The 25,920-nt window shown below is 46.4% G+C and overlaps 1 protein-coding gene across 3 annotated transcripts in view; it reads right to left on the reverse strand.

Annotated features, from left to right (window-relative positions):
- The window catches only part of VPS35L (VPS35 endosomal protein sorting factor like), a 115,606-nt gene that overhangs the window by 84,866 nt on the left and 4,820 nt on the right, over window positions 1-25,920 (reverse strand). For all 3 annotated transcript variants that reach the window (XM_078439918.2, XM_078439917.2, XM_078439916.2), the window contains exons 2-8: window positions 20,919-21,018; window positions 18,549-18,704; window positions 16,607-16,729; window positions 14,281-14,305; window positions 11,293-11,366; window positions 7,916-8,044; window positions 772-856 (exon numbers count right to left, since the gene is read on the reverse strand). In XM_078439918.2, coding sequence (XP_078296044.2) covers window positions 772-856; window positions 7,916-8,044; window positions 11,293-11,366; window positions 14,281-14,305; window positions 16,607-16,729; window positions 18,549-18,704; window positions 20,919-21,018 — 692 coding nt within the window. The remainder of the gene's footprint in view (window positions 1-771; window positions 857-7,915; window positions 8,045-11,292; window positions 11,367-14,280; window positions 14,306-16,606; window positions 16,730-18,548; window positions 18,705-20,918; window positions 21,019-25,920) is intronic.

Raw genomic sequence — 25,920 nt, forward strand, 5'->3', positions numbered from 1 at the left:
TAGCTCTCCTGGGGCACCTCACTGTTGAACATCAAACATAGCCTTGAGAGCTGCATGGTTTGATGTCCTGGCCACTGACAACCACCGAGGAGCACAAAGGCCTCCTACTTCTCCAGAGGAGATCCAGGTTATTCTCTTCAGTCTAGATCATTCAGCTTGAGGTGGGGAGCACGGGGTGAGGGGCAGCCGTGATGCTATGGGAAAGCTCACAAGAGCTGCAGCAGTCATTTGGGCAGGAGAGCACTGTGGCTTGGACTAAGGTGATCATAGTGAAGACAGATAAAAATGGACGAACTCAAGAGGGACTCAGGATACTGAAGAACCTCATACTGGATTAAACATGGGGCACAGGGTAAAAGACTCTCAGATCTCCAGCTTGGGCAATGGGACAGAGGATGCTGCCATATTCCCCAGGAGAGAAACCCACTGGGAGTGCTGGGCAGAGAAGCCACACTCAGTTCTGACAAAGGGAGTTCCAGACGCAATAGGGCAACAGACAAGAGCCGGTTCAGATAGGAAGTGTGCTCCCCAGTTCCCCCTGGCTTCACTCACTTGCTCTTCCAGCCTATCAGAAGGTTAGAAAACATGAGATTTAAGATTCTTTCAAAAATAGCATCCTTGTTAATGAGCAGAGGTGGGGAGTGGTCTGGTCTCCCTCATGGTCTACCCAACTACTTAAACCTCAAAAGAAATTAAAGCACTGCTACCATCCAGCTTTCCAACAAAACAGATGTCTTTTCTAGATCTAAGATGAACAGAACTAGAACTTACCAAATGTGTCAAGTATGTCGGTGATAAGGACAAATTTGCTTGGGTAGAACTGAATAACGCTTGTGTCCGAAAGCAGCTTTGAACACTAAAAAAAGAGAAGATAAAAGGAAATTCACTCCATCGTGTCTGACTTGGTTGGAATGCTCCAGGACTGGAAAATTAATTTCTATAAACAAGTGCAGATGCTTACCATGTGCCAAGCCCCATGCTAGACACTGGAGATATAATGATAAACAAAACCACTGTCCTTTTGACAAAGGAGGCCAGACTCTGCTCTCTACAGAGCCTCTAATGGAAAGACACCGTCACTTCCCTCCAAGAAAACCACAGGACTGAGGAATCTCATCCAGAAGGATCTTTGCTCATACAGCGAACTAGGGTCAGCATCAAAGTCACCAAGAGAAGTCAAGGACACCTCTCCCATCAGTGTCCTCACAGATGAGTCCATCTTTGTTCCAACTGCTTTTCAGCACAGCCTCCTGTGGTTTATTTCACAATGGTCTTGATTCTTTAACGTTCTCTTCTATGAAATGTTCCCATCAGTACATCTCCAGGGCTTCTAAAACTAGCATCTATTTTTTTTCCTTAATTGAAGTACAGTTGACACACAACGTACGTTAGTTTCAAGTCTACACTATATAAAAACATTGTGCTAAGCTCACTGCGAGTGTAGCCCCCATCTGTCACCATAAAACAGTACCACTGACTATATTCCCTGTGCTGTACGTTTTATCCCCGTAACATCTATGATTTATCCTCACTTCCAAACTTCCCTCTAAAAGCAAAGATGACAAGCTTCAGAGAGCACATGTTTGTCTGCAACTGTGATACTCAACACGGGGAACATTCCAGCTTTGCAGGGAATCGCTCAGTCCCCGTGCGATTATCACTCATACCAGAGGGCCATCGACACATACAGAACTCTTAATGGAAGACTGCAGCCACACAACGTGGCCCCAAGCACCCCAGATTAAGTCATCTTTTATGATCAAAAGCAAAATATCTATTTCTTCTTGGGATAGCTGGGTGGCTCAGTTGGTAGGTGTCCGACTTTGGCTCAGGTCATGATCTCACAGTTCGTGGGTTCAGGCCCTGGATTGGGCTCAGTGCTAGCAGTGTAGAGTCTGTTTAGGATTCTCTCTCTCTCCCTCCATGTCCTTTCCTCTCTCTCTCTCTCTCAAAAAACAAAAACCCACAACTATTTCTTCTTTGAAGAACTAAATGTAATGCCCTGAAATCTTTTCCAATTCACAAGTCCATACAAACAACTAAACACTTGACCTTCAGATACAAATATGTCACTTAAAAACAAAAGATATTTGAAGTGCCTGGGTGGCTCAGTCAGTTAAGTGACTTTGACTCAGATCATGATCTCGCAGTTCATGAGTTTGAGCCCCGTATCAGACTCTGTGCTGACAGTTTGGAGCCTGGAGCCTGCTTCGGATTCTCTGTCTCCCTCTCTCTCTGCCCCTCTCTTGCTCGTGCTGTATCTCTCTCTCAAAATAAATAAAGAAACATTATAAAGAAAAGACACTTGACATTTGGAATGAGTCCTTTAATATGCATTTCCGACGTGCAGAGAATGGAAATAATGTGCAACCTATCAAAAGGTAGGCTGGCATGGGTTTTCAGGTTGGCGTGGTCATCCAATTCCTAAATTGTTAAATTCACCAAGTTTCTCCACAGCATTTGAGCCTAAAAATAAACACAGTGTCTAATGTGCAAAACAACCTCTTACAGCCCAAGTATTATGGGGGGGGGGGGGGGGGAGGGGCGGGAGGGCAGAAGGGTGAGGGGAATGTAAGGCGTTAAAACAATGGTGTTGACACCAAATGTAGCATTTGGATGTTCATAGAAATCCACTTCCTGAGGCCTCACTTGCTGTTCGTCTTCCGCCCTTCAGGAAAGCTCCAGCTTAAACAACAGCCCCGCGAGATTTCAGGGCTTGCTTGGAAAAAGCAAACAATTCTGAATCCTAGAGACTGTTTATGATACACAGCCCTTGGTTCCTATGGGTGTGACATCTCCTGAGTTCCCACCCAGGGCTCCTCAGAGAGGAGTAGCGCCCAGCAGTGAGGTGAGAAGACACGATTCAAACAGAAGATTTCAAACTAAACACAGCTGGCACTTCCCAACATCTGTGTGTGGAGTGCTCTCCCAGGCTGGTATCACAGAACAGACATTTTCCAGAAGGGAAAAGGAAGCAGAATTTCTTCAATCCACAGTTCAAGTCATAATGATGTCATAAATTGAAGTACCCCCCCCCCCCGCCTTTAAATCACTATTTTGAAGATTCCAGTTTTTTTTTTTTCAACTTTTTTTTTTTTTTTTAATTTATTTTTGGGACAGAGAGAGACAGAGCATGAACGGGGGAGGGGCAGAGAGAGAGGGAGACACAGAATCGGAAACAGGCTCCAGGCTCCGAGCCATCAGCCCAGAGCCTGACGCGGGGCTCGAACTCATGGACCGCGAGATCGTGACCTGGCTGAAGTCGGACGCTTAACCGACTGCGCCACCCAGGCGCCCCGAAGATTCCAGTTTTTTTAAAGCTTTGGTGCAGTTTCCTAAATAAAAATGAGGCAGCCCAAGGTGTTAAAAATACAGAGTCCCTGATCCATGTGAAACCTACTGGTCAAAACCTCCACCTGAGGTGCCAGGTCATCGGCATTTTTGACAAAGGCTCCAGGTGACCGTTGCCGCGGAACCCAAAACGCACTGGGTGCATGAGATCCATAATCGGCAGCTAACTCTGCTAACTAAGCATTCTACAGCCTGTATGTTCTCAGCTTTGGAATCATCTGGGAGCTTTTAAAAATAATGGCACCTGGGTCCCAATCCCAGGGATTCTAATTAAGCTGGTCTGGGGGGCAGCTCAGACTCAGGACCTTTTTGAAGCCCCCAAGCAATTCCGACATGCAGCTGAGGTAGAGAACCACCGAGGCAGACATTTCCTGAACAACTGACTGATAAATTACTCTGCCTGAAATACTTGCTATGGAACTTATCAGCACTGCTGGAAAAGTACTAAAATGGTGTTTTTCATTTGTTTCCAATTAGTAACATTCTACAAGGCCACTAGCAGTTTCTAGAATTCAGTTAGGAATTAGGCATATAAATACACACACACACACACACACACACACACACACACACACCCCCAAATAACCAAAAACAAAAGGATAAAGATAACTGATAGCCAAATACTAAGAAAGAAAGACAGATCAAAGGAAGCAAGCAAACAGACTAATCAATCAGAGGACAATTACCACTGAGAATACGTGGGGAAAAAATCCAAACAATATAATGGAAAAATGAACAAGAGGAATCAATGAAAGCTACTTTCCAGAGAAGGAAACCCACATGGCCGATAAACAAGTAAAAAGATGCCTGATCTTATTATAATCAGGGAATTGCAAATTAAAACCACAATACAATGATTTTATTATCTCTTAAATTGGAAAAATTAAAATAGAAAGTCTGCTCACACCAAACGTCGGTAGGATGCTCAACAACACAGACTCCCACAATCCCACCGCTGCTACCAGTGCGTGCTGGCACAGCTATGCTGGAAAGTAACTCAATGTTGTCTGATAAAGCTGAAGAGGCACACACACCCCACACCCACTCTCAGGTAAGGGCCCTCATCCCCAGAGAGGCCAGCAGGCATGTCCAAGAGTGATCACACCAGCATCGTTCATAACAACGAGAAAAGGGAAAAACCAGATACCCACCAAGAGAAAGAGTGATACATATTTTATGCATCAGTAGACTCATTACTGCTAGGTTGGCAAATTTCTCTCATCTACAAGGTCAACACAATCCCTACCAAAATCCCAGAAGGTCTTTTTTTTTTTTTTGGGGGGGGGGGGGGAGGGTGGGTAGAAATTGACAGGTTGATCCTCTAAATCACATGGAAATGCAAAGGACCCCAGGATAGCCAAAACACATTTTTGGGAAAAAAAAAAAAAAAAAAGAACCAATGTAAAACACTTACACTGACCAGTTTCAAAAATTACCATAAAGCTACAGTAATCGAGACAGTGTGGTAATGGCATAAGGAGAGACTTACACAGATTGAAGGAATTAATTCAAGAACCCAGAAATAAACCCTTGCATTTACAGTCAGGTGACTTTTGATAAATATGCCAAAATAATTCAATCGGGAAAAGACAGCCTTTTCAACAAATGTTGGCAAGAAAACCAGACATCTGCATGCAAAACAAATGAATCTAAGGGAGCCTGGGTGGCTCAGTCAGCGGAGTGTCAGACTTGATCATGCCGCTTAGCTCATTAGCTCAGGTCATGATCTCACGGTTCATGAGTTCAAGCCCCACGTTGGGCTTTGCACTGACAGAGTGGAGCCTGCTTTTAATTCTCTGTCCCCCTCTCTCTCTCTCTGCCCCTCCTCCACTCACTCCCCCTCTCCAAAAAGAAACACTAAAATTTAAAAAAACAAAAACAAAAAAACAAGTCTAGACCTTTATACTACACACAAAAATCACTTCAATATGGGCCATAAACCTAGATGTATGAGCTAAAACTATGAAGCTTCTAGAACAAAACATAGGAAAAAATTCTCACCACCTTGAATTAGACCAAGAGTTATTAGCTATTTACTCCAAAAGCATGAGTCAAAAGAGAGACTATTGATAAATTTGATTTTGTTAAAATTATAAACTCCCCTTCAAAAGACACCAGTGTGAAAATGAGGACAGGCCACAGACCAGGAGACACTTGATAAGGAACTTGTATCAAGGATACATAAAGAATTGTTACAACTCAACTAGAACATAACCTGATTTTTAAAATAGGCCAGTCTTATTAAGTACATTTTTCACTAACAGAGAGAAAAATGGCCAATGGGCATAGGAAAAGAGGCTTAACATCATCAGTCCACAGGGATTTCAAATTAATGCCACAAATGAGATACCACTTTAGACCCACTGGGGTGGCTACAATCAAAATAACAGTAACACGGGTGCTGGACAAGATATAGAGGACCTGGAACCCACACACCAAGCTGGTAGGGATGCAAACAGACAGCCCTTTGGAAAGCGGGTTGGCCATTTCTCAAAAAGTTAAACATACCCTTATCATAGGACTCAGCAATTCTACCCCTAGGAATCTACTCAAGAGAGATCAAAGCATAGGTCCATGCAAAGACTTCTATACAAATGTTCACAGTAGCATCATTCATAATAGCCAGAGTAGAAATGACCTGTGTCCATCAACTTGTTAATGGTTAAGTAAAAATGTGGTCATTCAATGGAGCGGCTGGGTGGCTCAGTCGGTTAAGCGTCCGACTTCAGCTCAGGTCATGATCTCACGCTTTGTGGATTCGAGCCCCACATCAGGCTCTGTGCTGACAACTCAGAGCTTGGAGCCTGCTTCAAATTCCGTGTCTCCCTCTCTCTCTGCCTTTCCCCTGCTCACACTCTGTCTCTGTGTCTCCCCAAAATAAATAAATGTTAAAAGAAAAAATTAAAAACAAAAAACAAAAAAAAAAAAAAACGTGGTCATCCGTATAACGGACTACTACTTAGCAACAAAAAGGTACAGGGTATCAATACAACAGCACGGACAAACCTCAAAAAACATTATGCTAAGTGGAAGAATCCAGAGGCGAAAGATTACACAAAGAATGGTCCCTATACACGAAAGGTCTCCAAAAGGCAGATTTATAGTCAGAAAGCAGACCAGTAGCTTTCTGGGGCTGGAAGTGACAGGGTCTGAGTGCAAACAGGCTTGAGAGAATTTGGGGGAGGGGGTATAAAAATGCTCTAAAACTGAGTTGTGTAAATAGCTAAGTAACTGTTACTAAAAATCACTGAACTATATTCCAGTAAGACTACCACACAACACAATACTTTACTGCAGAGCAAATAAGGTGAACTGGGCTCATTTCTCTCTACCTGCCCCTTGACTCTCTTTTTTGGTTAAAAAAGTACTCTTTAAAGTATCCAAAGTAAAAGAGTTACTATTAACCAGATGTGGAGTTAATGAAACACTTTCATGGTTATTTTCTTTGAGAAGACATGAATTAAATCTTCTCCAGATGTCAAACTCTTGGAAGTCAAGTTCTCTATACTCCAGTCCTCTTGGGGAGATGTGGCCAATGAAAATATTTTGAAGAAGTGCTTATTAGTTTAGATATTTTCTTACTTGAGCCACTCAGCAAGCAACCCCCATCATGTGCATCCAGGATGAGAGGACTCTTCTTTGGGAGTATTTACTTTGTAAACAACAGTGACTGCAGGGAAATGAGCCCAGGTTTGCCGGTCTTGAAACGCACACACACACAAAACCACCTGCCACACAAAGTGTCATCTTTAAAGATTTCAAGCACTCAGTGTAAAGACTCTAGAGGAGAAAACAAAGGTCACATAGCCAAGATATGTTTTTTCCTTTTCTCTCTTTTTTATATTGCCATGACGTTGACCAAGAACAGAATTATCCTTTTGAACTAAAATGGCTGTTCAGAAATTCTTTGTGAACTCTGCTCTGAAACATAATGCACACATTAGTCCTTTTACAGTGTATTTCTCAGCATGTCTTGCCATGACAAGATGATCTGAAGGGTCAAGAAACAGAATAAGCTATTTTCCTTACAGAATTTGATCTTGTGATCCAAGAGTTGTCATGAATCAACAAATTCATCAACAAAGGGTTCAACAAATGTACGTCTCCTAACACTGTGAACATGTTTTGTCACATGATTATGTAGAATGAGCCAGAAATGCATATATCAGTGACACACAACCATTAATCCCAAAGATACAAAGGAAATCTGATCAAGGAAACCCAAGATAGTTGGTCAATCTTTAGTCTGTACAAATTGTAATTTGTGTCAGCAGATGTACCAAGGCCACTGAACTGCACAATCCAGAGGGAATCATTAATTCTGTAATCCAAGCTGAATGTCCTGGAATTGTGCAGTATACAACCCGTGCAGGTGTACATGGTGGCCCTCAATAAAACATTCATAATCATGGCCTTTCACAATAAGTATGTGAAAATGGAACAGGTTAAAAAAAGTAGGGTAAGACTCTGAAGGCAGGCCTCTGAAAAACCCTAATTATCTACAAAAGAAGTTTTACATAGGAAATTCTGGGGGAAAAAGAAAAAAAAAATCACTAGACCTGACCTGGATGACTATTTTTAGAGCCTTCACTTTCTGGTCCGAGGCCCATGCATCCTTCAGAGACTGGTTGAGCTCCTCAATGCGGTTCACATAATCCTGTTGAGTCAAGTTCAACAGTTCCTTCTGGGATCCCTGTGGGCAGAAAGTAGGAAGGTGTCGACACAAAAGGAAAAACATTATTTGGTCACCAACCCCATGAATAATACTGAGTATTGACTGAGCTTCAGTATCTAAGTTTTCCTCACAACCCCCCAGGACTGACAGTATTGTCCTGTGATGGAAGAGGTCCTCTGAGTTTTCTGCAAAGACGGACAGAGTGCAGGCACTGAGATGGGCCTTGGAGCAAGTCAGACCTAAGTCAACCCCCTTGTTCACTCACTCACTGGCCATGTGATTCTGGGTGAGCAGCTCTCCTCCCAGAGCCTCATCTATACCAGGACAACAGGATCCACCACCTTATTTAATACTCATTGGGACCTACCGTGGACCAGCCATGGGCCACCAAATGCTCGAGATACAAAGGTGAACAAAAAGACATTATTTCTGTGCTAACAGAGTTTAATGCACAAAGGATGAGATGGATATTAATGAAAACTGAGGTAAAGCCTCCAGAGGAAACAATTCTATGCAGACCTATAGCATAGTTCACTGAATCTGAGGTGCCAATTATAAGAAACACAATTCTTGGTGTACTACCAAGGAAGAAAAAAATACCCGTCACGGACATGCATCAATAAGAAACACAGCTCAATTTCAAGGATAGTCAAATGTGGGGGAAAGGCTTTCTCTCAGAAAGGAAGAAATATGGTAACAAAGGAATGGCCTCTAGACAGGTGGTCAAGAATGGTTTCCTGGAGGAAGTGATACTTGGGACAAGTGCTCCATGGTGTGCGGGTTTTATCGGACAATGTGGAAAGTGGAGGGCAGGGGCTTTACCTAGACCAGGGAGAGTGCCTTCAGGGCAGAAAGGAGACCATATCAAAAAGCTGTGGTGAGGTCACCTGGGTACCTCAGTCAGTCAGCTGAATGTCTAACTCTTGATTTTGACTCAGGTCATGATCCCAGGGTCGTGGGATCAAGCCCCTCATCAGGTTCTGTGCTGACATGGTGGAGCCTGCCTGGGATTGTCTCCCCCTCTCTCTGTGCTCCTCCCCAAGTTGTGCACCCACACATTAAATAAGCATTAAAAAAAAAAAAAAATACTGGCATTCATTAAAAAAAAAAAAAAAAAAGAAAGAAAGCTCTGGCAGAAGAAAGGTAGACCATCCCAAGGATGAATTAAAAATAAACATAAAGACTTAACACAGCCTTTGGCACGTGGTACCTGCTCATTAATCCTCGGCTACTGTTAAGATGCTATTTACAAAGTTCACAGGAGTGAGGGTCATGCTAACCCACATGAGACCAGGAACCAAATCTCTTTTCTATCAATCTTCCCTGGAATCCCAAGAACTCTTTACTAAGGAAATACATGTAGGATGTTCAGGAAATTTGGACTGATCCCAACTGGTCACTTGAACTACGAGACAGGGTCCTCCTTATCCCTCGGCAGGAGGAGCTCCGTGACTAACTTGGGCGAATGGGCCATGAGCACAGCTGCCTGTGTCCCTTCTGGGCTGAGGCAGTGAAAAGTGACCCTTTTTCAGCTCTACTGTGATGAACCTGGGAACATTCTGTTGAGATGGCAGCATTACATGATGATGGCGAGTCTGTCGCCTTCACAGGATGAGTAATGTGAGGAAGAAATAAACTTGTGTTACATTAGGCCACTGAGATATGGAGGTTCACTTGTTACTGCAGTATCACCTAGCCTTGCCCTGACTGATAAACCATGTTTGCTTGGAAGCCATGGGGCAGCCATCTGCTGCTATGAGCACGGAGAAGCAAGAAAATCCACCTGCAGGGGGAAAAATAAAATAGAGAACCAGAGAGGCAGTGACAAGAGGCTCCATGGAAAAGAGAGAGGCAGAGGACAGTTGGTAGCCGTCTGGGCGATTCTTTAGCTCTTGGTTCCAGGCTGCTGTGCCCTTGGGTTCAGGGTAGTGCCCCCGTATCCTGCAACAGAGTCCCCATTTGCAACTTAAGCCAGCTCAAGTGACATTCAGATGGAAGAGCTTTGGTGAAAATGCTCAGCAAGTCCATTCGTACCAGCCAAGGTTGGCTGAGGATATGAAGACCGAGGCTCCCGGTCGCCCTAATTCAAAACGTGTCCTTTCCGAATTGAGGAATAGATGTGGACTAACAGACTTTGCTGGGCACCAAACTCTGGTCTCAGAGCCGGAAGGACCCTGAACCAAGGGCCAAGAGGCAGGACCCCGCGATGGCAACTGCCATCACACGGCCCTCTGTGGATTTCAAAGCATCAGCACTGGATCCACACACCTATGTTCTTTATCCCCATGTTACAATCAGGGAAGCGGATATAGGAAGGGGGAACGCCCAAGGGCACTCTACTAATAAGCAGTTGAGCTACAGCCTCTAGACTCAGGTTGGGCTGGTGGGGACACCAAATAACTCGTGCAGAGCGCATCCCATATGTGCTGGCTGTTGGTCTAGACACTTGAGATACATTAAGTTACAACTCTAAGAAGCAGGTACTATGCAGCGTCCCCATTCTACAGATAAGTAAACTCAGGCACAGAGCTGTTAAGCACCTTGCCCCAAATCACAGAACTGCCACGTGGTAGAGCTGAGATTCAAACTCAGGCAGTCTGGCTCCAGAGTCTGTCTTACTCGCAATGTTATGCTGCCTCTCTAAACGCCATCCCAGAAGACGCAAACCCACCTGCCTCCGGGGGCCAGGCTAGTAGTATTTATGAGTCAATCGGGAAAGGGAGGACTGTGTACCCTGGATGGCGCGTGCCCTGGTTAACTGCAGGAAGGTGGACTCACAATTATCAGGTGGAATTAAAAACAAAAAAAAATCTGACTTATATGTGAAACTTACCCATTTTTAAGAGTTGGCAAGTGAGTCATGTTTTTTAAAAGCGTATTTTTTGAATGACTCCTGGGGGCCACAGCAAGCCAGCAGAGCAGCGGAGTGCAGCTTCTGCACAAGGTAGGACCCTTATCTATGCAAGGCGGCTTCCCTAGGAGATGGCTCCCGCTGGATTTTACGTCAAATCCTGTCCCCCTACACGATCTGGGTTTGCTCAGGCATCACAGTGAGAAGACGCCTTCAGAAAACCAGCCCACGGCAACTCCTGTGAGCGTGGCCAACCGCACGGCTGGCACCTTTCCCTGATCAGCTGGTGCCTCAGGAGGAACGAGCACAATGTGCGGCTTGGGAATTAATCAAAGAGCAGCCACCAAGACGAATCTCACTTGGAAGAAGGAACGAAAGCATGATCCTCCCTGTGCTCAGCAAATGACTTGCTCACCTCCTCAAAGTCATCCAGCTCCTCCAGCCTGGTCCGAACCTTCTCTGACATGGCGGACGTGGCGGTCGCTTTGCCTAAACAGAATAGATTCATGTCACACAGAATGGATTTCTCAGACACCAACTCCCCCCCAGGGAAAGGCATCTTTCACTCTACGCTTCGTTGTGTGAATAAAGAGGCCAGGGAACAATTTCATTACAGACAACTCCACGATTTTGAAAACAACGTCCTTACATAACCAAAGTTCCACCGGAAACATTTTTGTTTAAAAGCTGCCCCCCCAGCTCGGTGGGGCCAGCCTCCATGGTTCCACTCCATTCGGTATTACAAACTTTTCCCTGCCTCACTCGCTTGCTAAAGAAAGGCAGTCCAGAGGGGATGCCAAAAACCCATCATGTGATTGTTTTCTACCAACAAAAGGCCCTCTCAGGCTCGCACTCAGTGCAGGACCGAAGCACTCTGATACCACTACAACCACGTCACTGTGTGCCCAGCACGAGGGCTTCAAAGCCCTCTCTTCAAGAAAACAGGGCTGGCCACGCCTCCTTCCATCACCTGTCAGAGATGAAGGGACACCCTCCGGGCTGTGGGCCAACCACAGGGCGAGGCTATCTGTCCCGCTGGCTCTCCAGTGACTCTTATCTCAGAACCTTGTCCCCATCTGAAAGGGGCTTCTGTTCTAGCTCTGAGGTCCCCCTGCTCCCACCCACCAAACTCAGGAATGAAAGTTCATTCTTTTAAGGCACTAGCGTCTCAGATCTGTTGCGAACTCACCCATTTGTCAGGGATCAGCTGAGAGCAAGGCACAGTTATTTATTTGCTAAAAAAACAACTAAGTTTCCCAGTACTGGTTTCTGTTTTTGTTTTTTTACCTCATTTCCACTTTTCCTCTTATTTTGAAATATGTAGAAAAAGTGCACATATGTACATTTTAACAGATAATCATAACCTTTGTAACCACCACCTTGCTCATACACCGTCTTACTTCTTTTGTTAACCATTATCTTTAGTTCATGAATTTTACCCTTGTTGTTGCACAGAGCTGTTTCCCTGTTTATTATTTTCCACTGTGTTAATACAGCACAATGTACTTCTTATTCTGTTGATGGATGTCTGGGTTGTTTCCTATTTGGGGCTACAGTAAATAATGCTGCTGTGAACATTTGTGTTTTCTGGTTTGTATACACATACATTTCTTCAGGGCAGCGGGCAGCGCTTCTCAAACTTTCAGAGGAGTCACTTACAGATGAATTAACACACACAGACTGATTTTTAGTAGGCCTGGCAGGGCCTGGGACTCTGCCTTACTAATGCAGCTGGCCCTTGGACCACACTTTAAGAAAAACAAGGGGACGCCTGGGTGGTTCCGTCAGTTGGGCATCCGACTTCAGCTCAGGTCATGATCTCACAGCTTGTGAGTTTGAGCCCCGCCTCGGGCTCTGTGCTGACAGCTCAGAGCCTGGAGCCTGCTTCAGATTCTGTGTCTCCCTCTCTTTCTGCCCCTCCCCCACCCACATTCTATCTCAAAACAAACAAACAAACAAAAAAACATGGATTTGGGTAGAGCTGGAAAAACACTTTCCCTAAAGGGTCAGATAGAAATATTTTACATTTATGGGGTACCTGGGTGGCTCAGTTGGTTAACCATCAGACTCTGGATATCGGCTCAGGTCATGATGTCACAATTCACGAGACTGAGCCCCGTGTCCGGCTCTGTGCTGACAGCACAGAACTTGCTCGGGATTCTCTCTCTCCCTCTCTCTGCCCCTCCCCCAATTATTCATACCCATGCTCGCTCTCAAAATAAACTTCATAAATATTTTAGGTTTTGTGAGTCACGTGGTTTCTCTCACACCTACTCAACTCTGTCATTACAGCACAAAAGCAACCACAAACAATATGTAAACAGACTGGCATGGCTGTGTTCCAATAAAACTTTACTTCCAAACTTAAACAGGGGGCCAGATCTTGCCCTGCAGGATGTAGTTTGCTAATTTCTGATCTAGAGTATATCCTAGTAGAATTGTCGGGTCCAAGGGTTGGCCCAACTTCAATTTTAACAGATAACGCGAAAGTGCTCTTTACACAGTGGTTTTATCGTTTTAACCTCCTACTGGCAACATAAGCCTTCCTGCTGCTCTACGTTCCCACCAGCAAGCCATCTCGTCCATCTTTCTGATCTCTCCAAACTGGTGGCTATGCAACAGTAGGATTTACTTTTTCACGGTTTGGGGTCAAAGTTATGGCCCTCACAAGGTGCTCCCACTCTCTTGATTACTCAGGTGCTGCCCCCACCTGCAGACAACGGGGGAGAGTCGCAGCTGCCATACTCGTGATTTGCACGTAAACCACAGCTATGCTCATCTGTACCCCGTGGGTAGCTGAGCTGTGTCCATTGCCTCAGAATCGCCTAGGAGCCTCAAAACAAAACAAAACAAAAAAAACACCAATTCCTGGGCCCCATTCCTCAAGATACATTCAACAAGTGGAACAGGGCCCCATGGTCTTTATGTCTATAAAAGTTGCACAGCTAGTCTGAGGCACGCTGGTCAGAGCCTCTGACCGTGTATCCAGGCTGAAGAAACAGCACTGCCATGTTGCCGTGTTCAGGGACCCGTGGCCGGTAAGACTGTGGCTCCCATCCCTAGCCTGTCTGCCTTCTCACAAGGGATAAAGACTTAAAGCAAAGTAAAGGATCTCTAAAAAGGTGAATTTTAACCATTCTACAGCTGCTGAGGAGGGGACGGGGAGCAGATGCTACTGCTCTGTCTAAATTCAAACAGTGAGCTCATGTTGTACTTTTAATAACTTTTGTCTTTTTCCCCCCATTCATCACATGAGTATGTATTTCAGTTCTGCTAAGTCTGTACACAATCTAGGAAGTAACAGCTTTAATGGAATTAAACACCAGTGTGGATACTGCAAACTTTTTTAGACTAAAGGTAATGAGCCAATTCCCCATCAAGAGTAACAACAACCCAAACTCACCTTTTTCAGATCCCATAAACAGATTCTGCAGAGGCAAGTAACAATTTGTTAGTATTTTTTAAAACTTAATACTGTTTCTATGACAAAAAAAAACTTGTAAGATAGTTAAATATTCAAGTTACACTAAGGCCACATGATCTGTCATTTTCCAGCAAAGCTACTTACTTATCCAAATGCAAAACAATTATTTCATCAAAGGAGGAAAACACAGCTCACCAAAAACTACCGAAGATTCAAATTTCCACTCAGCTCAGGACACTCAAAGTGAGCCAACAAAGAGCAAAATTTTGAGGACAACGGCGTCAGGAGGTAGCAGTTAGCTTACTCTACGTCAGGGCTTCACAATCTGGGCACTACTGATGTTACGCGCAGGGAAACCCGGTTGCATGGGGACGGTCCTGTACATGGAGGGTGTTAGCAGCGCCTGCTCTCTACCCACTAGATTGCCAGCAACGCCTCCACAGTGCAACAACCAACACTGCCTCCAGACATTGCCATGTGTCTGCTGGGGGTTAAAATTACTCCTGGCTGCAAAATCACTGCTCTAAATTAACTCCGTGCATTCAGAAAATCAGAACCAAACTACCGGTCCAGCAACTCTGCCTGCACACTGCTCACCTAGCGCAAACCCTGAGAGGAAGTGGGGAGAGGCGTCGTCACAGAGCCTTCCTGGTTGCCCCCCGAGTTCACCCCTTCCTCCGTACTCACAGCCCCGATTTCTGATGGGCACATTTGTCACATTTCCCAGCATCCCCTCCATCTGCATATGGCCCATGACGACCTTCAAGACAAATGCGGGTGTGTGGGTGGGGACACTGGAAGGACAAATGTGGCTGGGTGTGTGGATGGGGACACTGGGAGGGGTCCTCATATGAGCGAGGGTGCATCCTACTTTCCCTTTTCCTCCAACAACTTGGACGTGAGGTGACCCTGAACACAGCAGGGCAGCAGGACAGGAAGAGCCAGACCCCTGATGACTCTGGAGCCGCCACACCAGCCTGAACTACCCACCTCTCGACTTCCTTTCAGTGCCAAGAGAGGAACGTCACTGTGGCATACGTCATCACGTCATCAGGGAGGGCTTGGGTCAGAAGCTCCCAGATCTCGTCCTCAGTAACCCAGGCATTCCCCTGCTCTCCCTGACTGGCTCAGCTCAGAGCCTTTCATCACGTGAGCAACCTGCCCCCACACATCGTCGGCCTCATCTCCCTCACATCCCCAGGCACAAGCCAACGACTTGGTCCAGAGGCCACCCGGTGAACTTGAGGCCATGGAAGAAAACTGGAGCCACAGGAAGAAGTAAACCTTCTTTGGGGTGTCAGTCTCCTCACTTCCCAACTCAAACCTCCCCAGAGATGGGCTCCGATTCTTTCTCTGAACGGTGCCAGATCCTGGATTCTTAACACATTTTTTTGAGAAACCAACCAGCACATTTGCTCCCAGCTAACATGGACATAATGAGCCAAACTCACAGAGCCCAGGAGTTGGGCAACATTAGCTGTGATATTGTGATTTATAAGAAATACATATTGTGTCTTGATCCTGTTCCTGGCCCAGAAGCTCCTACTACCCTTGGAATGTCTTAAGCCCTCAGAGTGGTCAAGGAGACTTTGTTAAGTTAATCAAGTGACTTCTGGACACACCTAAGGATGGGGACTAGTTTCCAGGGGAAACAAACATTTGATTGCAGGGCTGGAACCTTCAGTGCCACTCCTGACCTCCAGGGAGGGGAGAGGGGGGCTGAAGATTGAATCAATCACGTCTATTTATTAAGGCCTCCCTAAGAACCTAAAAGGACTGGGTTCAGAGAGCTTCCTGACTGGTGAGACAGAATGTCCATGCCATCCGGTAGGACCCCAAACCCCAAGGGGACAGAAGGTCTTCTGTTTAGAACCTCGCTCTCTGTCTCTCTTCAAGTGGATGTTGATTTGCAGCCTTTAATATCCTTGTAATCTCGTGAGTAAACGGGTTTCCTGAGTTCTGTGAGCCACTTAGCAAACTGACCGAACCCAAGGAGGGGATCATGGGAGTCTGACGCACAGCCAGACGGTCAGAAGCACAGGTGACAACATGGACTCACAGAGGACTGTGAAGTGGGAGAGAAGGTTGAGGGACTAGGCACCTGACTTGCAGGAATGGACATGAGCTCCAGGGATCTGGGTGTCAGAACTGAGTTGAGCTGCAGGACACCCAGCCAGTGCCAGAGAATTGTTTGGCGTGGGGGGTGGGGAGATCCTGTACAGGCACCTGGGGGCAGAATCCTAACAAAAAGAAATCCCTACCAGATGGGAAGCAGGCCCTGGGAGAAGAGTGCGCTGGTACTCACGATAGACAGCTTCTCTGTGGTCGTGTACCGGGCAAGGATTTCTCCTCGTTTGCTGGCCCAGGGCTCAAAGTCTGATCCTACGATGGAGTTCTCATCTCGGTCTCGTCTCTTTCTAGAGCTGTCCTATGGAAAGGCAAGACAAGCTCTCAGCAGCAGTATCCTTTTCATCTTTAAAAAGAAAGTATAGGGACACCAGGGTGGCTCAGTTAAGCGTCTGACTTCAGCTCAGGTCATGATCTCATGGTTCTAGAGTCTGAGCCCCGCGTTGGGCTCTGTACTGACAGCTCAGAGCCTGGAGCTGCTTCAGATTCTGTGTCTCCCTCTCTCTCTATGCCCCTCCCTCACTCTCTCTCTCTCAAAAATAAATAAAACGCTAAAAAAAATTTTTAAAAACCACAAAGTATAGGGGCGCCTGGGTGGCTCAGTTAAGGTCTGACTCTTCATCTCAGTTCAGGTCATGATCTCCTGGTTCGTGAGTTTGAGCCCCCACATCAGGCTCTGTGCTGACAGCGCAGAGCCTGCTTGGGATTCTGTCTCTCCTTCTCTCTCTGACCCTCTCCTGCTCGCTCTCTCCCTCTCAAAATAAAAACAAACAAAAACTACAAGCAAACGCAATAGTTGATAACATGGCAGGGTAAAATTGATTATGTGCTAGGAAAGCAGAACTTAAATGTTCTCATCAAATTAAAAAAATGTAAATACGTGAAGTGATGGGTGTACTAACTCAATGGGGGGAATGGTTTCACAGGTGCATACAAGTACCAGGTCATTACGCTGACACTTTAAAAGTCTCACAATTTCCTCTGTCAATTTTATCTCATAAAGCTAAAGAAAAGGGGCGCCTGGGTGGCTCAGTTGGTTAAGCGTCTGACTCTTGGTTTCGGCTCAGGTCATGACCCCAGAGTTCTGGGTTCAGGTCCCACATCAGGCTCTGCATTTACAGTGCAGAGCCAGCCTGGCATTCTATCTCCCTCTCTCTCTCCTCTCCCTCAAAATAAATGGATAAACTTAAAGAAAAGCTAAAGAAAAGGAAGTATAAGCAAAGGCAGACAGTCCCCCAGTGCAGAATAAAATAAGTCTAAAGGTTTACTAGATAACACTTTTTCAGGCCAATTCACCCCAAAGGGCCAATAAACAGATCAAAAGACACTCAGGCTCACTGAGAATCAAGGAAAGGCAAACGATCATCTTTCAGCCACCAAAATGGTGAAGTTACAATGACTGGTAATGTCCCAGCTGGCAAGGACGCAGGACAACAGACACTCTGAAGTTCTGCTGGGGGTGGTATAAATGGTGAAGCCTTTTTGGAGAATGATTTGGGAGTAGCCATCAAAACCTTAAACACACATTGCCTAGCCCAGCGTTTAACTCTTCTACGTGAGAAATCAGCGGTTTGCTTACAGAATTACATAAAAATAAATGAAAAAAAAAAAAAAAAAGGATAATAAAGGGTGAAATTAAAATCAAGAATGAATTTTAAAATGCTTTAATAAAGAAAAGAAGAAACTTCCAAGATCCGCACTAGCCTCTCACAGAGGGGGGTGGGGGGGGTGGGGAGAGGAGGGCTCTGTAAGGGGGACCCTGTGGGTGTCTGGATCCTGAAAACTGTCGCAACGACAATGTGGGATCTGTGCCATTTAGAAACAAAAAAGTGAGGGCACCCTGGGAGGCTCAGTCAGTTAAGCAACCGACTTCGGCTCAGGTCATGATCTCACAGCTCTTGAGTTCAAGCCCCGCATCCAGCTCTGTGGTGATAGCTCGGAGCCTAGAGCCTGCTTCAGATTCTGTGTCTCCCTCTCTCTCTGCCCCACCCCCACTTGTGCTCTGTCTCTCAAAATGAATAGATGTTAAAAAAAAAAAAAAAAGAAATTTTTTTTTTTAAACAAAAAGAAAAGCGGCCAGCCCTGCCCCCACAGGACTGACCACGAGCAGGGAGTGTTACCGGGGCTGCAGCGTCAGCCGTGGCCGCGAACATGGAGAGGGGGTCTGTCCCATCCAGCACGCTGCTCAGTGGGTCCACTACAGAGCTGGAAGACGAGGAGGACGTGGAGGAAGTGCTGCCTTTCCGGCTCACTTTCTTGGTCTTGGACTCTGTGACCTGTGGGGAAAACCCGAGCAGGTAAAGCAGGAATCTCCTATGACCTTCCCCCAACACTCAATGCGTTTTCCCTCGTTCCCTTAGTTGAACTGACCATTGCTTTGTGGCAGGGACACTTACATTTTGTGACAAACTGAGAGGACTCAAAATCCCAGCTATGGAGGAAGGGATTAGAAGGTGGGATCGAACTGCACCCTGGTAGGGCCCTCTTACACAAAGCAGGTCCCCAGACAAGCAGCAGCCACATCACATGGAGCTCGTCAAAAAACACGGACTCTGGAGCTCCACCTTGGATCTACTGCATCGGAAGCTGCGACTTAACACGATCTCCTTCCTTTTCGAAGAACTTCGAATGCCACATCCTGCTGAGCACTGAGGGACAGGTGGGGTGTCAGGGTGTGAAGCCATGTTTTTGTTCCACTGGCCCCCAACTCTTTCTGACTTCAGATGACCAGATCAGGGGTGAACCCCTGAGCCAAGAAGATCCAACCAGTGTTTCTGCTGAAAATGCAGCACAAAATCCAGAAGGGCTGGCTGGGCTCCACTCTCCTCCTTAAACAAAGAAGCTCTGAAAACCCAGGGGCTGAGGGAAGTAATGGACACTCTGGGCATATCCACAGGAAGGCAGAGAAAACCCGTCTTCAGAGAGGACGGGATGTGATAGAATGAAAGAAATGGCTGGATAAAAGAGAACTTGACCAGCCTTTGTCCTGGTTCTGGGAAAGGAGGGTCTGGTCCTTGGAGTGTCGGTCATTCACACGCCCCTCAGTCACACATGACTTGATGGTAACAAGACCAGCATGGGGGCTGGTCATGAGAAAGACCACTCCTGTGAGCACAGTCAGGGGGTATCAGCCTGACCTTAGGGGAGGGAGGCTGGAGATCAGGTCCAGTCATGTGGCCAAAGAATCACTGCGTCACGCTGTGTAATGAAACCCCAACACAAAGTGTGGACACACCAAAGCTCAGTGGAGCTTCCTGGCTGGTGCCTGCACCATGTGCCGGGAGGTGATACACCTGTTCCATAGGCAGAGGGCAGAGAGCTCTGTCTTCAGGACGTTCCTGGGCCTCACCTACCTGTCTCTTATTTGGCTGCTCATTTGTATCCTTCACATAAAACTGTAAACACAGGGCTTCTGAGTTGTCTGAGCTCTCCTAGCATATTATCAAGCCTGAGGGGAGGTCTGGATTTGCAGACAGTTGATCAGTGGGTTGCCTGGGGTCCCCCAAATCTGCAGTGGGTGTCTGAAGCAAGGACTGTCTTTTTGAAGAGCTTGCCCTAAACCTGTAGGGTCTGACACCAACCCCGGATGATCTGGCAAAGGGCCTCCTATTGGTACACAATTGTCATTTTGTCTGCCTGGCATCTGTCCCCCCTTCTCCCAGGCTTGGCAGTTGTTTTCTTTGGGAAAGTGGCCCTCCCCGACTCTCGGCTCCTACAGGCCTGGTTGGGGTGGAGGGGTTCTACCCCAACCCAGTCAGTCAGCACATTCCCTTCCCCGGGGCACCAGCCTGGGTCAGGGAGGGACACAGAACCAGAAAAGAGAAACTCCCTGCTCTCGTGTCACGAAAGCTGCAGGATGGAAGCCTGGAGCTGATGTGGCTGGTCTGTGTCCACAGGAGTGAGTTCTCAGATTGGAAACGACCCACTGGTGTCTCAGTCGTGACTCTACAAGCCCACAGGGCCTGGGGGGGAGGGGGAGGGCAGACACTCCAGCTGTGACCTCCTGCTTTATGCAATGGCCTCTGGGCATTCTAAGGTATGTGTCTGTCACCCTCACCCCCACCTGTGATGACAGCCACACAGCTTCTATTATCTGCTGGTGAAACAGTGCTAACCCAGAAGAGAGGGACCATCTATATCACTGGCCTGCTTTTCACTTTGCTTTTTAAATAACTCACACAGATGAAGACGCCATTCAGAACAGCATCTTCAGGACAGGCAAACTTAAGAAGGGGTTTCGTTTATACGCCCACATCAGGAGCAAAGGCATCACCCGCTCGTGACAACCTCGCAAATGTGAGCAAGGGCACAAGGAACATGACGGTGGGTGAGGTCAACGTCACGAAAACCAGGGCCTGGGAACAAAGTGGCCGATAGAAATGTGCAAAAGCAGCTCCGGCCGGCAAGTGGGAAAGACCCAGGAACCCGGCTTGTCATTTTGAGGAGTGAGAGGTTAGAGAGGTTAGAGAGGGCCTCGTGACAAAACTTACGGTTATGGGCTTCAGCGGGTGATAGTCCCCAAACTCCAGTGGCACAGCCTCCAGCCGGCAGGACGCAAACTCTGCCTTGTAGTTCCTCCCCCGGGAGTGCCTGGCGGACAAATCCCAGACCGCCACCATCAGTTGAAGGAGATACAGAACACATTCAAACCATCTGCTCAGACCTTCTCAGGGCTACAGCGGCTCATGGCGCAACAGTATTTCTACCGAGCCCAAGAAACGCTGCAGAGAATTTTAACACTCAGTTTGAAGGTGCACAATGCCACCCAGGGATCCGGGACCCGTGAGGCCAGACGCCAGAACCAAGGGCACTGGATGAAGTGAGGTCAACTCTCCCCCACACACTGTTCTCCCCCCGACAGCCAGCGCCCAAGGAGGAGCTGAAGAGAGGGGCGTGCAGGGGGAGGGAGAAAGCCGGCCCTGCTCTCCCCACCAAGTTCACGAACGCTGTGGAGCCAGAGAAAGTAGCTGAGCGAGAAGTAGACAAAGAGCACCCGATTTCATGGGTCTTGTGAAGGGATCACGAGATAGACAAGGGGACAAAGTATCCACACTGAGGCACGAGAGGAAAACACATGGGAAGAAGAGCAGTGTGAAAGGCCTCAGGGCGGAAGGGAAGGTCTCAGAACGGGCAGAGAAAAACGGGAAGAGGAATGGGCAGCAGCAGTATGTGAAGGGATGGCAGCTAAGATTCTTCCAAACTAGGGGCGCCTGGGGGGCTCAGTCGGTTGAGCTTCTGACACCTGGTTTTGGCTCAGGTCATGATCTCTCAGTTTGTGGGTTTGAGTACCGCATCAGGCTCTGAGCTAACAGTGTGGAGCCTGCTTGGGGTTCTCTCTCTCTACCCACCCCCCCCCCCCCCACCGACCCTCCCTTGCTTGTACACATGCCTTCTCTCTCTCTAAGTAAATAAACTTTAAAAAAAAAAAAAAAAAAAAGAAAAAAAATGTTTTAAACCAAAATAGAATTGTTCCAAACTAAAGACCTCAAGCTATAGATTCAAGAAACACGCATGCCCCAAGCAGGACCCACACAAAAAAGAAAACAAAAACCATACTTAGGGCCTTCATAGTAAAATGGCTAAAAATAGAGGATTTCTTAGAACGAATAAAGACACCTTATTTTCAAAGGGTGACGATTATATTACTGTCTCAGCAGAGAGGAGAGCCAGCAGACAAAGGGATCGTACCAGTGAAGTACCAAAGAAATTAACTGCCAGACAAAAACCCTGCACCTAGTGAAATGGTCCTTCAGTCATGACGGAAAGAGTTTCCCGTTAAAGAAAAACCAACAACAGCATGTACAGAACTACACTTAAAAAAAAAGCTACACGGATTGGAAGAATAAATATTGTCAAAATGTCGATACTACCCAAAGCTATCTACACATTCAATGCAATCCCAATCAAAATTGCACCAGCATTCTTCTCGAAGCTAGAACAAGCAATTCTAAAATTCATATGGAAACACCAAAGGCCCCGAATAGCCAAAGTAATTTTGAAGAAGAAGACCAAAGCAGGAGGCATCACAATCCCAGACTTTAGCCTCTACTACAAAGCTGTCATCATCAAGACAGCATGGTATTGGCACAAAAACAGACACATAGACCAATGGAATAGAATTGAAACCCCAGAACTAGACCCACAAACGTATGGCCAACTCATCTTTGACAAAGCAGGAAAGAATATCCAATGGAAAAAAGACATCTCTTTAACAAATGGTGCTGGGAGAACTGGACAGCAACATGCAGAAGATTGAAACTAGACCACTTGCTCACACCATTCACAAAAATAAACTCAAAATGGATAAAGGACCTGAATGTGAGACAGGAAACCATCAAAACCCTAGAGGAGAAAGCAGGAAAAGACCTCTCTAACCTCAGCCGTAGCAATTTCTTACTTGACACATCCCCAAAGGCAAGGGAATTAAAAGCAAAAATGAACTACTGGGACCTTATGAAGATAAAAAGCTTCTGCACAGCAAAGGAAACAACCAACAAAACTAAAAGGCAACCAACGGAATGGGAAAAGATATTTGCAAATGACATATCGGTCAAATCTTATAAAGACCTCACCAAACTCCACACCCGAAAAACAAAAATCCCAGTGAAGAAATGGGCAGAAAACATGAATAGACACTTCTCTAAAGAAGACATCCGGATGGCCAACAGGCACATGAAAAGATGCTCAACGTCGCTCCTCATCAGGGAAATACAAATCAAAACCACACTCAGATATCACCTCACGCCAGTCAGAGTGGCCAAAATGAACAAATCAGGAGACTATAGGTGCTGGAGAGGATGTGGAGAAATGGGAACCCTCTTGCACTGTTGGTGGAAATGCAAACTGGTGCAGCCACTCTGGAAAACAGTGTGGAGGTTCCTCAAAAAATTAAAAATAGACCTACCCTATGACCCAGCAATAGCACTGCTAGGAATTGACCCAAGGGATACAGGAGTACGGATGCATAGGGGCACTTGTACCCCAATGTTTATAGCAGCACTCTCAACAATAGCCAAATTATGGAAAGAGCCTAAATGTCCATCAACTGATGAATGGATAAAAAAACTGGTTTATATACACAATGGAGTACTACGTGGCAATGAGAAAGAATGAAATACGGCCCTTTGTAGCAACATGGATGGAACTGGAGAGTGTGATGCTAAGTGAAATAAGCCATACAGAGAAAGACAGATACCATATGGTTTCAATCTTATGTGGATACTGAGAAACTTAACAGAAACCCATGGGGGAGGGGAAGGAAAAAAAAAAAAAGAGGTTAGAGTGGGAGAGAGCCAAAGCATAAGAGACTCTTAAAAACTGAGAACAAACTGAGGGTTGATGGGGGGTGGGAGGGAGGGGAGGGTGGGTGATGGGTACTGAGGAGGGCACCTTTTGGGATGAGCACTGGGTGTTGTATGGAAACCAATTTGACAATAAACTTCATATATTGAAAAAAATAAAAAATAAAAAATAAGTAGAAGCACATTTAATTGTAGTGTGATTCTGAAAGTAGTAAAAAAAATAAAAATAAAAAAATAGAAAATAAAAAAAAGCTACACAGAGAAACAAAATCCCAGCTGAAAACAAAAAACTATATACATATGTATATATGTGCATACACACTGTGTATACACGTATGTACATAAGTATAGGCTATGCATACATATCAAAGAGTAAAAAAAAAAAGGTAAAGGTGTGGATAAAGAGATTAGTGACTACAAAAAACAGTAGCTCATAGTATTTAAAATACGTGTAGGGGGCACCTGGGTGGCTCAGGGGGTTAAGTGTCTGCATCTAACTCTTGACTTCTGCTCAGGTCATGATCCCTGGGTTGTGGGATTGAGCCCCGAGTCGAGCCCCATGCTAAGCCTGCTTCAGATTCTCTCTCTCTCTCCCTCTGCCCCTCTCCCCTGCTATCTAAAATAAAAAAATGAATAAAATAAAACAGAGGTAGAATTAAAACTCAGGTCAACCAGCACAGAAGAGGCACTATGGTATGAATGTTTGTCCCCACCCCCCCCAGCCCCCCAAATTCACTGACTGAAATCCTAACCTCGCCTTTGGGAGGTGATGAGGTCTCAAGGGAGGAGCCGCATGATAACCGGGACCCCAGAGAGCCCCCGCCCCGTGAAGACACACAGTGCAGGCACTGGGTGAAAAGCAGGAGGCGCCTCGCCTCACCGGGCTGGCCAGACGTCCAGCCTCCAGGAGAAACAAGTATTTTTTGTTGTAAGTTGCAGCATCTGTGGTTTTTTTTTCTTTTTCTTTTTTTTTTTTTTTTTTTTTTACAGCAGCAGCTCGAACGGACTAAGCCTCGGACTGAGAAGTGGGGCTGCTGCCTTAACAAATACCTAAAAACGAGGAAGCGAGTCTGGAACTGGAACGGGCACAGGCTGGAAGAGTTTTCCAAGACCGGCGAGAAAAGCCACCGCCCGGAGTGGACGGTCAGGGGCGATGACGGTGAGGGCTTGGAGAGCTGCAGAGAAAGCCTCAGCCCTCCTGGAGAAGACGCCAGGGGTCGCAAACAGAAGCTGGTGGAACAGACGGCCTAGGCCAGACCAGCAAGGCTGCAGATGGAAACGGGGACTGTGCTACTGGACACGGAGAGGCGATCCCAGTCAGGACGCGGCGTCCCGGACTGTGCTCACACCCTGGTGTCCTGTGGACGGCAGAACTTGTATGCGACGGAACGGGGTATTTGCAGGAGGACGTTTCTGGGCAAAGTGTTGCAGGGAGCAGCTTGACTGTTCTCCGGCTCATCAAAAGGGAAACAATTTAAAAACATGGAGAATTGGGGCGCCTGGGTGGCTCAGTCAGTTGAGTGTTCAACTTCGGCCCAGGTCATGATCTCGGGGTTCGTGGGTTTGAGTCCCACATCAGGCTCTGTGCTGACAGCTTGGAGCCTAGAGCCTGCTTCCGATTCTGTGTCTCCCTCTCTCTCTCTCTCTGCCTCTCCCCCACTCACATGTACACGCTCTCTCTCTCTCTCTCAAAAATAAATATTAAAAAAAGCCTTAAAAACCCCGTGGAGAATTAGGTCTCAAAGAGCATAAAGCTGGTCCCCTTTGTTCATCGGCCTGAGCGTCCCCTGAATTCACCCTCTGCCCTACTCACAGCTGTGTGCCTTCACTAGTACTTAAGGAACCCCAAATCCAACTAACACCCTGCAGTCAGCCTTATGGGTGAGCCCACCCACCCAGAAACCTACTCAGTATGAGAGAACAGAGATCCCAGGTCATTTGACTTCTATCCCTTTCTAAATAAATATGGCTTTGTGAGCACGAAAGGAGGAAGGCCAGTCAACAATACAAATTCATCTCTACTTCTTATGTTTTATTTATTTTTTTAAAGAACTACTGCTTTCACCTCTTTTGGTGGGGGAGGGGGCAGAGAATCTCGAGCAGGCTCGACATTCAGCATGGAACCCAAAATGGGGCTCGATCCCACAACCCTGGGATCATGACCTAAGCTGAAATCAAGAGTTGAATGCTC

The sequence above is a fragment of the Panthera onca genome, chromosome E3 (genome assembly GCF_046562875.1).
Source record: "Panthera onca isolate mPanOnc1 chromosome E3, mPanOnc1 haplotype 2, whole genome shotgun sequence".
NCBI classification, from domain to species: domain Eukaryota; kingdom Metazoa; phylum Chordata; class Mammalia; order Carnivora; family Felidae; genus Panthera; species Panthera onca.